This window comes from Loxodonta africana, chromosome 16, assembly GCF_030014295.1.
Source record: "Loxodonta africana isolate mLoxAfr1 chromosome 16, mLoxAfr1.hap2, whole genome shotgun sequence".
NCBI classification, from domain to species: domain Eukaryota; kingdom Metazoa; phylum Chordata; class Mammalia; order Proboscidea; family Elephantidae; genus Loxodonta; species Loxodonta africana.
This window is the reverse complement of record NC_087357.1, coordinates 23839674-23851580: the sequence shown is the minus strand read 5'-3', so window position 1 is coordinate 23851580 and position 11907 is coordinate 23839674. Positions and strand designations below refer to the sequence as shown.

At 49.9% G+C, this 11907-nt stretch overlaps 1 protein-coding gene across 1 annotated transcript in view; it reads left to right on the top strand.

Moving 5' to 3' along the window:
• The first annotated feature begins 727 nt into the window (after positions 1-727).
• The window catches only part of ADRA2A (adrenoceptor alpha 2A), a 29443-nt gene continuing 18263 nt past the window's right edge, over positions 728-11907 (top strand). Inside the window, exon 1 of the mRNA XM_010588992.3 lies at positions 728-11907. This exon is cut by the window's right edge and continues 18263 nt beyond it. Coding sequence (XP_010587294.1) covers positions 728-2125 — 1398 coding nt within the window. The 3' untranslated portion in view covers positions 2126-11907.

The window sequence follows — 11907 nt, the reverse complement described above, 5'->3', positions numbered from 1 at the left end:
CGCCCGCCCGCCCGCCAGCCTGTGAACCAGGCGCCTTCATGCGGCCCCCACACCCCGCGACACCCGCCGCCGCCGCCCCAGAGCTCAGCGCGCTGCGCCCCGGCCCCAGCAGGCGCGCAACTTGGGAAGTCCCACGGAGCTCCGAGAGGCGGCAGAGTCCGCGCCCCGGCCCTATCGGCCCCGCTGCTTCTACGGGAAGCAAGAGTCGGTAATCGCGTTGGGGATGTAAGCAGACAGCCTTAGGACTCAAACCCGCACCAGCACCCTCGGCTGCTCCGGGGGTGGGGGCAGTCCCGCACACGGTAAGACACCTCGCTCGCTTTCGCTCAGGCTCAGGAGTCAAGACATATATATGCATATATTTTTAATTTCCTGTCATCCTTCCAAGTCTTCAGGCCACCGCTGATTTTTGTTCTCCCTTTGTGAAGAATAAACCTCTTTCCCCATTGGCTCGCGCTACTCTCTCCCGCTGCTTAGAATAAAACTTGGCGGTGCTTAGGGGCCGGGAGCGAAAAGGCGCCACCCGAGCGCCCGAGAGTCAAGTCGCGCGCCGTTCGCAGGAGCCGGACCATGGGCCTCTAGGCAACCCTGCTCCGGCCCGGCACCCCTACGGCCCCCTTTCCATGTGAGCGCGGCCGGGCGAGCGGGGCGCGGGAGGAAAAGGAGGACCCACGGGCGCCGGCCGGAAGGCAGCTGGCACCAGGCCCAGGCGAGCGGTGCCGCGTTCATGTTCCGCCAGGAGCAGCCGCTGGCTGAGGGCAGCTTCGCGCCCATGGGCTCCCTGCAGCCGGACGCGGGCAACTCGAGCTGGAACGGGACTGAGGCGCCGGGGGGCGGCGCTCGGGCCACTCCCTACTCCCTGCAGGTTACGCTGACGTTAGTGTGCCTGGCCGGCTTGCTCATGCTGTTCACCGTGTTTGGCAACGTGCTTGTCATCATCGCGGTGTTCACGAGCCGCGCGCTCAAGGCGCCCCAGAACCTTTTCCTTGTGTCGCTGGCCTCAGCCGACATCCTGGTGGCCACGCTCGTCATCCCCTTCTCGTTGGCCAACGAGGTCATGGGCTACTGGTACTTTGGCAAGGCGTGGTGCGAAATCTACCTGGCGCTCGACGTGCTCTTCTGCACGTCGTCCATCGTGCACCTGTGCGCCATCAGCCTAGACCGCTACTGGTCCATCACGCAGGCCATCGAGTACAACCTGAAACGCACACCGCGCCGCATCAAAGCCATCATCGTCACCGTGTGGGTCATCTCGGCCGTTATCTCCTTCCCGCCGCTCATCTCCATCGAGAAGAAGGGCGGCAGCGGCGGCCCGCAGCCCACGGTGCCGCGCTGCGAGATCAACGACCAGAAGTGGTACGTCATCTCATCGAGCATCGGCTCCTTCTTCGCGCCTTGCCTCATCATGATCCTGGTCTATGTGCGCATCTACCAGATTGCCAAGCGCCGCACCCGCGTGCCACCCAGCCGCCGGGGTCCGGACGCCGCCGCCGCGCCGCCGGGGGGCGCCGAGCGCAGGCCTAACGGCCTGGGCCCCGAGCGCGGCGCTGGCCCCACGGGCGCCGAGAACGAGCCCCTGCCGGTCCAACTCAACGGCGCCCCTGGGGAGCCCTCGCCGGCCGGGCCGCGCGACGCCGACGCGCTGGACCTGGAGGAGAGCTCGTCGTCCGAGCACGCCGAGCGGCCCCCGGGGCCCCGCAGGCCCAAGCGTGGGCCCCGGGCCAACAGCAAGGCCCGGGCGAGCCAGGTGAAGCCGGGGGACAGCCTGCCGCGGCGCGGGCCGGGAGCGGCGGGGCCTGGGGCACCGGGGGCCGGGCCAGGGGAGGATCGCGGCGCGGGAGCCAAGGCTTCGCGCTGGCGCGGGCGGCAGAACCGGGAGAAACGCTTCACGTTCGTGCTGGCCGTGGTCATCGGCGTGTTCGTGGTGTGCTGGTTCCCCTTCTTCTTCACCTACACGCTCACAGCCGTCGGCTGCTACGTGCAGCCCACGCTCTTCAAGTTTTTCTTCTGGTGCGGCTACTGCAACAGCTCGCTGAACCCGGTTATCTACACCATCTTCAACCACGACTTCCGCCGCGCCTTCAAGAAGATCCTGTGCCGGGGGGACAGGAAACGGATCGTGTGAGCGCCCGGCCAACACCGGGCGCACAAACTCTTGCCGACAGAAAGCGGAGATTCAGGGGCAGGTCTACGCAGCCCCGGCATTCTGAACACAGGCCCTGCGTTTCCTGCCCTGCGGCCCCCTGCGGGCACCTGTTGTCCCTACTAGGGAGAAGTACTGGCTGGGAGGGCCAACACTACCCCAATTGTGGGGGCCGCTCCTGACTGGGAGCCTCCTGGGCCGCCCCTAATCAGTGTTGTTTCCTAAAGGTGTTTCACTCCCCTCCCCCAACTCAGCTCTCACGACACCAGAGGGCGATTGTTCACAAAGGGTTAATAGATGGGGGTTACCCAATCTTGCCTAATGGCCCGCCCCCCCCCGCTTCTATTTTTTAACAAACGCTAGGGGCAGCCCTGCCTGCCCTCCCTACCCCCACTGTAAATAGGCACTATTTTTGATAGTACATGGGGGCGGGGCTCTCCTCCTCAAATGCTGGTCGGCATTGGTTTTGATGTTGGCATCCTGGCTGGCTGAGTTGCCCTCCAGGCAGACTCGGCTCTCTAGTCTGGCCGAGCCTCTTTGCAATGCAAGCCTTTTCTAGTGTTCTTACAGTCCCTCTGGCCTTTTTCCGCCAACAACTGGTGACTGTCTCTTGGAGCTGGACCTGCTCTGAGTTATCCTGACGGGGAGAATATTTCTGTCCATTTTTTCCTGTGCCTAACAGCATAATTGCCTTTTGCTGTGTAAATACTACAGTGATGGATCAAGACAGAAGTAAATGAACCTGTCTGCCTGGCATGGGCCCTGTGTATGAAGCCATTCTCCTCTGATGCACCGCTCACCCCAATAACTCACCTTAAAGCCTCTCCGGTGCCCCCTTCCTCCCCCCGGGGCCACAGCTTGAAGAATATGTAAGTTTATATCTTGTGTGTACGTGCAACCCTCCCCCCTTGAAAGCGCTGACTGCAGGGGAAACCTTTGAGCTGCTGTTTTTAGACACGAAGGAGTGGAAATTATGTGGAAGAAGCAAACCCGATGTAATTTGCCCAAGGTAAACAGTTCGAAAAGACAAATGGGCCTGCCAAACTGTACAGTTCCTACCCCAAGAGCTCTTGGGTATCAAAAGTGTTGTCATTCCCCCTTGTCCCTGGCTTTTCTGGTGGAGATCATGTCATTGATGAGCTCCCAAAGGCAGGGTAGGAGGGCGGAGACCAGAGTTTACATCTGCGTTTCTACGTGTTTTAGACAGAGACTCTTTAAGGCCTGTGCTCTTATTTCACTAAAGAAAAACTCATGTCAGCACCTGTTGCCACTGGCAGTGGATTTTTTTTTTTTTAATAAAAAAGTTTACAGACCAAATGTGAAATAAATATGAATCAAATGGTCCTGTCTGTGGTCTGAGTTTTCAAACACTTGAAGACTCTGGGAACGTCTGATTTTTTGTATATATATATATTTTAAATCATTTTTATTGTGCTTTAAGTGAAAGCTTACTGTATATGTTTTTTTTTAGCTAAAGACATGTACATTATAAAAATAGTCACCTTTAACAGACTGACAACAAAGCTACCTTTACCAGGTGTTTCTTATGTGTGGTGAGCCCGTTACAGGCACTCTCATTTAATCTTCCTAGGAACTGTATGAGGTCAGGACTACTATTATCCCCATTTTACAGGTGAAGAAACTGAGTCTCAGAGGATTCGCTCAAGGTTAACAGCAAGTAAGTGGTGGAAGTTCATTTGTATCCAGCTTTATCTGGTTCTAGGGTCTGTACTCCTAACCCCAGAGCTTTGTCTTCCTGGAATCACCAGCATTAACGCTTCACAGAAAGCTCCCAGTAGAGACCTATACACAAAGGATGCTGTCCACACAAAGTATGGCTTCTGTCCCAGGTGTGTACATATACACAAAATGTGTGCATACCCCAAAGCGTGCCTGTACACTGACCATATATATACCTCACAGTAGGTGTACCCCCCCAAAGTGTGGTATATGCACAAGGTGTGAAAAGTACTCCAAAAACTGTAATATACCTTAAAGTGTGGTATATACCCCAAAGTGGGTGTAGGCACAGTGAGGCGTAAACATGTAAGTAGAACCATGTTTTAGTTGGTGGCTTGAACTGCCTCTGCCAAAGGCCTGTATCCTTCTAGTTGCATTTTTGTAGTAGCAAGATTCACCCTGCTATTTAGGAGGGCCTGAGGCCCTCTCAAAAGGAGCTGGGGTAGTGCAGTGGTTAAGCACTCAGCTGCTAACTGAAAGATCAGTGGTTCGAATTCACCGGCTGCTTCGTGGGAGAAAGATGTGGCAGTCTGCTTCCATAAAGGTTACAGCCTTGGAAACCCTGTGGGGCAGTTCTACTCTGTCCTATAGGGTTGCTATGAGTTGGAATTGACTCGACAGCAGAGGGTTTTATAGGTTTAAGTCCCTCTCCCTATGGTTATGGCACTTTGGAACTAGAAGGGGTCTTAGAGATCCAGGAATCCAACCCCTCATCTGACACATGGGGAAGCCACCAAGGCTTAGGGCCCCATAGCTCTGGGAGACAAAGCTAGACCTAGACCCCAGGTCTCCAAACCTGTACTGCCTCGTTCAGTTAGAAAGCAACTGATGGGGTGTGCAGTATTCTGGACAGTCAGACACACCATTGACAGGAGACATCATTGAGGAGTTGGATTTGAGGGACAAACAAGCCAAAGGCTGTGGTTTGGGGGAAGGCCAGACTCTGCAAACCCAGCCACCTACAACAGGTGTGCAGACCTGCTCTGGGTGCCCCCCTAGGCAGGTCCTCAGCTCTCCTTGAGGGGGGCTCCTTATCCTCAGAGGCAGCATGGCAGCACCTCTCTGTCTTCAGGAACTTTCTTGGAAGAGGGGGAGGGTGTATGTGCACAGGCAGGAGTGTGGAGAGCACTGAGAAGTGACCTGGGTGCCCAGGGGCCTGGGAGGGACAGGACAGTGGTTCTGAGGAGCTGGTTTAGAATCGAGAAGTTCTGCCATTGCAGGGGTCATCTGAGCCTGGAGACAGGAGGTGGGCAGGCAGTAGAGCCCTTGCTCAGAACCGCCGTGAATCGTCTTATAGCCTGTGCACTGAGGCTGGCTGCTGGTCTGGTGCCATGCCCTGCTCCTCACCCCCACCCCAGGGCAACCATGGCCCCAAAGACAAACAGTGTCAGACAATAGGCCAGCCTGGCAGGCCCCCAGGAGCCGGGCTGTGTCCCAGACACCAGGCAGATACAAACACTGCTTGGTGTTGACTCTGTTCTGCTGTCTATAAGGGAAGCATTTCCCTGTCTTTTCCAACAGAGGAAATCCTGGTGGTGTAGTGATTAAGAGCTATGGCTGCTAACCAAAAGGTTGGTAGTTCTAATCTACCAGGCACTCCTTGCAAACTCTATGGGGCTCAGTGGCAATGGGTTTGGTTTTTGGGTTTCTCCAACTGAGACCCACTTCCTGGAGAAGGGCGAAGTGGGGCCGATTGTGTCACACGGGGCTGCCCCTTGCTCTCCCCACACCCCTGTCCCATACAGCAGCAAAGATGCCTCAGAGATGGTCATTTCCTGAGTTCACAGTCAGAATCACTGCAGGGGGCTTCAGCAGAAGTCTGCAAAGATCCGGGGTGGGAGAGAGGATTTGAGGACGAGAAATGGCTAGCATGGGGACCTTAGCCTTAGAGGGTGATGAGACAGTGTCTGTTACCCTGCTGCTCCCTGTCCACATGATCTGATCCTGAACTGGGCTGAAAGGGTCTTACCTAATGCCTGAATCTCCTATTTTATGTAACTTTGGTTTGGTGTCAAAAGCCATTGGCTTTTGGGCCTGGAATGTGTCTTGCCAGGTCAACTTCTGCAATGTTAATTGAGGTTGGGGGGGGAGTGGTAATACTTTTATTCAAGCCTGGGCACAAACACTGCCTCCCCTTCCCCAAGGTCTTGTTCAATTTCTTCTGTGCTAAAGGGCTGAAACGGAGAATGACAGGAAAAGTGGCTTGGGTATTCGCCTCTCTCACTGCTCTAACCAGTTGTTGTCTAGTTGATTCTGACTCATGGTGACCCCACGTGTGTCAAAGTAGAACTATGTTTTAAATGGCTGATTTTTTGGAAATAGATCACCAGGCCTTTCTTCCAAGATGCCTCTGGGTGGACTTGAACTCCCAACCTTTTGGTTAGTAGCTGAGCATGTTAACCATTTGCACCACCCAGGGACTCCTCTTTTACCTCTCTATAATTCTATAATTAATTCAGAGTTTTAGAGCCAGAAGCATCCTCAGACATCCTCACCTCCTACACCATACTAATGAGGGGCCTGGGCCCCAGAAGAGCTAGCTGGTTGTGTGGCATCCCGGTGTTCCTTGAGTCCACTCCTCCCCTTGACTCTTAGTGTGATGCCACATCTATCCAACATGAATTCTGTTTTGGTATTGGCTATGTTGACGAGTTGCTGCTAAAGTCCTGCCCTTGTCCTCCAAGAGCATTAGGGCTGCACGCGGAGGCAGGATGGGCCTGTGCAAAGTGCTGTATAGCCATACAACAGGATCAGTGCAGCAGGAGGCAGGGGCACCAGGTGCCCACCGATGGTAACGGGCATCTGAACTGTGGGTGTGCAGTGGGGGAAAGGTAGCTGTGGCTGCGTCCCGGCAGGTGTAGACTTTGCTGAGTGAAGGGTGGGAAGGCAGCTCCCTGTGATCCTGGCTGCCAAGCCCTGTGGAACAAGTCCCAGGTCTGGGCAGTGGCACCCAGGCCCTGATCAGACCTCAGCTTTCATTTCTCCAGCCTGATCCCTGGGGATGGCATGGCAATTCCCTGTCTCCATTTGGGGACACCTATCAGGAAGCTAAGGAGTCCAGTTAGCACAATGGTTAAGTGCTTGGCTGCTAACCAAAATGTTGGCGCTTCAAACCCACCCAGCTGCTCTGTGGGAGAAGACTTGGCAATCTACTCTTGTAAAGATTATGGCCTAGAAAACTCTATGGGGCAGTTTTAGTCTATCATATGGGGACACTTTGAATTGGAATTGACTTGATGACACCTGACAACAAAAACAATCAGGAAGCCTACCTCCTCAACTCCAATAGGGTATCAGGATTGAGGTACCCAAGCCCCTTCCCTTGCCAGAGCCGGGGCTCAATATCACCTCCCTTTCCCCTGAGCCCTGCCACCCCGTCCCCAGTGGCCTGAGAGCCTGGGGTGCGGGGAAGAACACCTTTCCCGGTAGGTGGTGTGCCTGAGAGGGAAGACTTTTGAAGTCACTCAGAGCAATTGCAAACACTAGGATTTGTTTTGAAAATAGCATCGATCTCTTTGATTACCAGAAATTCTGAGGTTTAGAGTTAAACATTAAAAAGGCAACAGAGCCTGTTGGGAACCTGGTCAGGGTTAAGACATCAGAGAAGGTTGCCTGGAGAAATGTACACATTACTGAAAGCCGAGGGGTGGCACAGGGAACTTGGTTGGGAGGGGCAGTACAGTATGTTCAAGGAGCTCAATGAAATCCACTCTAATAGGTGGTATAAGAGGCCAGAAGGAGAGCAGAAAGACTAGAAAGGGGGGCAGGGCCAGACTGTGCAGCCACAGGCAAAGGATTTTATTTTGAGGGCAATGGGGAGTCACTGAAGGGTTTTAAGGACATGATCAGATCTTTTTTGTTGGAATAATCACTGGGCCAATGGGTGGAGAACTGATGGAGTTGGGTGTGGTGAGAGCAGTAATCAAGCTAGAGTGATGGTAGCCTGACTATGGTGCTAAAATGGCCTTTGGAGAACCCCAGGAGACTTCCCTCTCCCGGGGTCCCCCAATGGCAATGCCAATCTTCTACGCAGGCCCAGATACTGGGATTTGGGGGCTTCCCCTGCTTGTAAAATACTGTGCACCAGTGCCCCAGCTCCCAGTAAGTTGCCATCGTTAGAGAGTGGCTCTTTGGCTTAGGGCTTCCAGTTCATGGTTATATGCAAGCATCTCCTTGGAGAAGTAACTAGTTGGCCTTGGTGGTACATAAACCTACCTGGCTGTGGGACTTGGTCTGGTCTGCTTCCCATTTCGGAACCTCAGCTGCCTTATCTATACAAAAGCCAGGGAGAAGAGGAGTATACCACCAAGGGCAAGCACATGTGCTGAGCAAAGCCTAGTTGGCAATGCAAGGATGAGGAAACCTTGGATTCTACTTGGAATCAGAAGATCTGATAAGCACTAAATCTGGGAATTGCCCTCCTGACTCATGTCCCAGGGTTTTCCAGGCCCCTGAATGAGAAAAACCCTGTGATTCCAAGGAGGTCTGGGAACCTGTGCCTTGACCCAACCTATCTATTTTGCCTCCCATGAGGTGCTCTCAGTAGCTAGCTCCTGGCTCTTGACAGGGCTTTTTTCTATGTCTCTGTACACTTGCTTGTTTGCTTCAAACTCAATCCTTTCACTTTCAACACTTGCTTGTTTGGAATGGATCTATCTCTCCCAGGAGTTACCAGAGAGAGGACCTAGGTCTTGGAGGGAATGGCTGGGATTCCTGAGGAGGTCACTTTAAAGGTAGAACTTTGGAGTTAGAAAGATCTGAATTAAAATTCTGGTTCCATCACATAGTTTTGGTTTTAACCTTGAACAGGTGACTTAGCCTCAGTTTCTTCACCTGTAACCTGGAAAAGATTATGGTTCCTAATGTTGTGGACACCCAACTGTCAGTTTGTCACACAGTGGTGGCTTTCATGTTGCTGTGATGCTAGAAGCTATGCCACCGATATTTCAAATGCCAGCAGGGTCACCTCTAGTGAGAGCTTCCAGACTAAGGCAGACTGCGAAGAAGGACCTGGCGAACTACTTCAGAAAACATTAACCAGTGAAAACCTTATGAATAGCTGCAGAACACTGTCTAATATAATGCCAGAAGATGAGCCCTTCAGGTTGGAAGGCACTCAAAATAGGACGGGAGAAGAGCTACCTCCTCAAAGTAGAGCCAAGGGTAAAGTTTTTGGGACCTTCAACTGATGTTGTGGCATAACTCAAAATGAGAAGTAGCAGCTACAGACATCCATTAATAATCAGAACATAAAATGTACACAAGTATGAATCTAAGAAAACTGGAAGTCATCAAAAATGAAATGGAACATGTGAAGATCGATATCCTAGGTATTAGTGAGCTGAAATGGACTGGTATTGGCCATTTTAAATTGAACAATCATGTGGCTTACTCTGCTGGGAATGACAAATTGAAGAGGAATGGTATCACATTCATTGACAAAAAGAACATTTCAGGATTTACACTGAAGTACAATGTTGTCAGTGATAAGATAATATCCATACACCTGCAAGAAAAACTAGTTAATATGATTATTATTCATATTTACATACTAACCACTAATGCCAAAGATGAAGAAATTGAATATTTTTACCACCTTTTGCAGTCTGAAACTGCTCAAACATGCAATCAAGATGTGTTGATAATTACTGGTGATTGGAATGTGAAAGTTGGAAACGAAGAAAGATCAGTAATTGGAAAATATGGTCTTGGTGATAGAAATGACACTGGAGATCGTATGATAGAATTTTTACACAACTAATGACCTATTCATTGGAAATACCTTTTTCAATAACATAAATGGTGACTACGCATGTGGACTTTGCCAGATGGAATACACAGAAATCAAATTGGCTACATCTGTGGAGAGATAATGGAGAAGCTTGATACCATCGGTCAGAACAAGGCCAGGGGCCGACTGTGGAACAGGCCATCAGTTGGTCATATGCAAGTTCAAGTTGAAGCTGAAGAAAATTAAAACAAGTCTGTGAGAGCCAAAGTATGACCTTGAGTATATCCCACCTGAATTTAGAGACCATGTCAAGAATAGATTTGATACATTGAACACTAAGGATCAAAGACCAGACAAGTTGTGGAATGACATCAAGGACATCATACATGAAGAAAGCAAAAGGTCGTTAAAAAGACAGGAGAGAAAGAAAAGACCTAAATGCATGTCAGAAGAGACTCTGAAAGTTGCTCTTGAATGTTGAGTAGCTAAGGAAAAAGGAAAAAAATGATGAAGTAAAAGAACTGAACAGAAGATTTCAAATTGTGGCTCAAGAAGACAAAGTAAAGTGTTATAACGAAATGTGCAAAGACCTGGAGTTAGAAAACCGAAAGGGAAGAACACACTCAGCATTTTTCAAGCTGAATGAACTGAAGAAAAAAGTCAATCCTTGAGTTGCAATATTGAAGGATTCTGCAGGCAAAATATTAAATGATGCAGGAAGTATCAAAAGAAGATGGAAGAAATACACAGTCATTGTACCAAAAAGAATTGGTCAATGTTCAACCATTTAAGAACTGGTAGTATTGAAGGAAGAAATCCAAGGGGCACTGAAGGCACTGGTGAAAAATAAAGCTTCAGGAATTGTTGGAATACCAATTGAGATGTTCCAACAAATGGATACAATGACGAAAGCACTCACTCATCTATGTCAAGAAATTTGGAAGACAGCCACCCGGCCAACCGAATGGAAGAGATCCATATTTGTGCCCACTTCCAAAAAAGGTGATCCAACTGAAGGCAGAAATTATTGGACAATATCATTAACATAACACACAAGTAAAATTTTGCTGAAGGTCATTCAAAAACAGTTGCAGTGGTACATCAACAGTGAACTGCCGGGAATTCAACCTAGATTCAGAAGAGGACATGGAGCAAGGGATATTATTGCTGATGTCAGATGGATCTTGGCTGAAAGCAGAGAATATCAGAAAGAAACTTACCTGTGTTTTATTGACTATGCAAAGGCATTTGACTATGTGGATCATAACAAATTATGAATAACATTTCAAAGCATAGAAATTCCAGAACACTTCATTGTGCTCATGTGGAAACTGTACATAAACCAGGAGACATTGTTGGAACAGAACAAGGGGACACTGCATGGTTTAAAATCAGAAAATGTGTGCATCACATTGTATCATTTCACCATACTTATTCAATTTGTATATTGAGCAAGTAATCCAAGAAACTGGACTATATGAAGAAGAAAGCAGCATCATTAACAACCTGCAATATGCATATGATACAACCTTCCTTGCTGAAAGCAAAGAGGACTTGAAGCATTTACAGAGGAAGATCAAAGACTGTAGCCTTCATATGGATTATACATCAACATAAAGAAAACAAAAATACAACTGCACCAATACGCAACATCGTGATAAACGGAGAAAATATTGAAGTTACCAAGGATTTCATTTTCCTTCATCCACGATCAATGTCCATGGAAGCAGCAGTCAAGAAATCAAATGGCACATTGCATTGGACAAATCTACTGCAAAAGACCTCTTTAAAGTATTAAAAAGCAGAGAAGTCACTTTGAGGGCCAAAGTGCACCTGACCCAAGCATGGTGTTTTCAATCGTCTCACATGCATGCGAAAGCTAGACAATGAAAGGAAGATCAAAGAAGAATTGATGCCTTTGAATTGTGTGTTGGCAAAGAATATTGCATATACCATGGATTGCCAGAAGTATGAACAATGCTGTCCTGGAAGACGTACAGCCGGAATGTTCGTTAGAAGTGAGGATGGTGAGACTTCGTCTCACATACTTGGACACGTTATCTGGAAGGACCAGTCCCTGGAGAAGAACATCATTCTTGGCAAAGTAGAGGGTCAGGGAAAAAGAGGAAGACCCTCAACAAGATGGATTAACACAGCTGCTGCAGCAGTGGACTCAAACATAGCAATAATTGTGAGGATGGCACAGGACTAGGCAGTGTACATAGGGTTCTGTTGTACACAATGTCGATGTGAGTTGGAACCAACTGGACAGCACCTAACAACAAGAACAGCA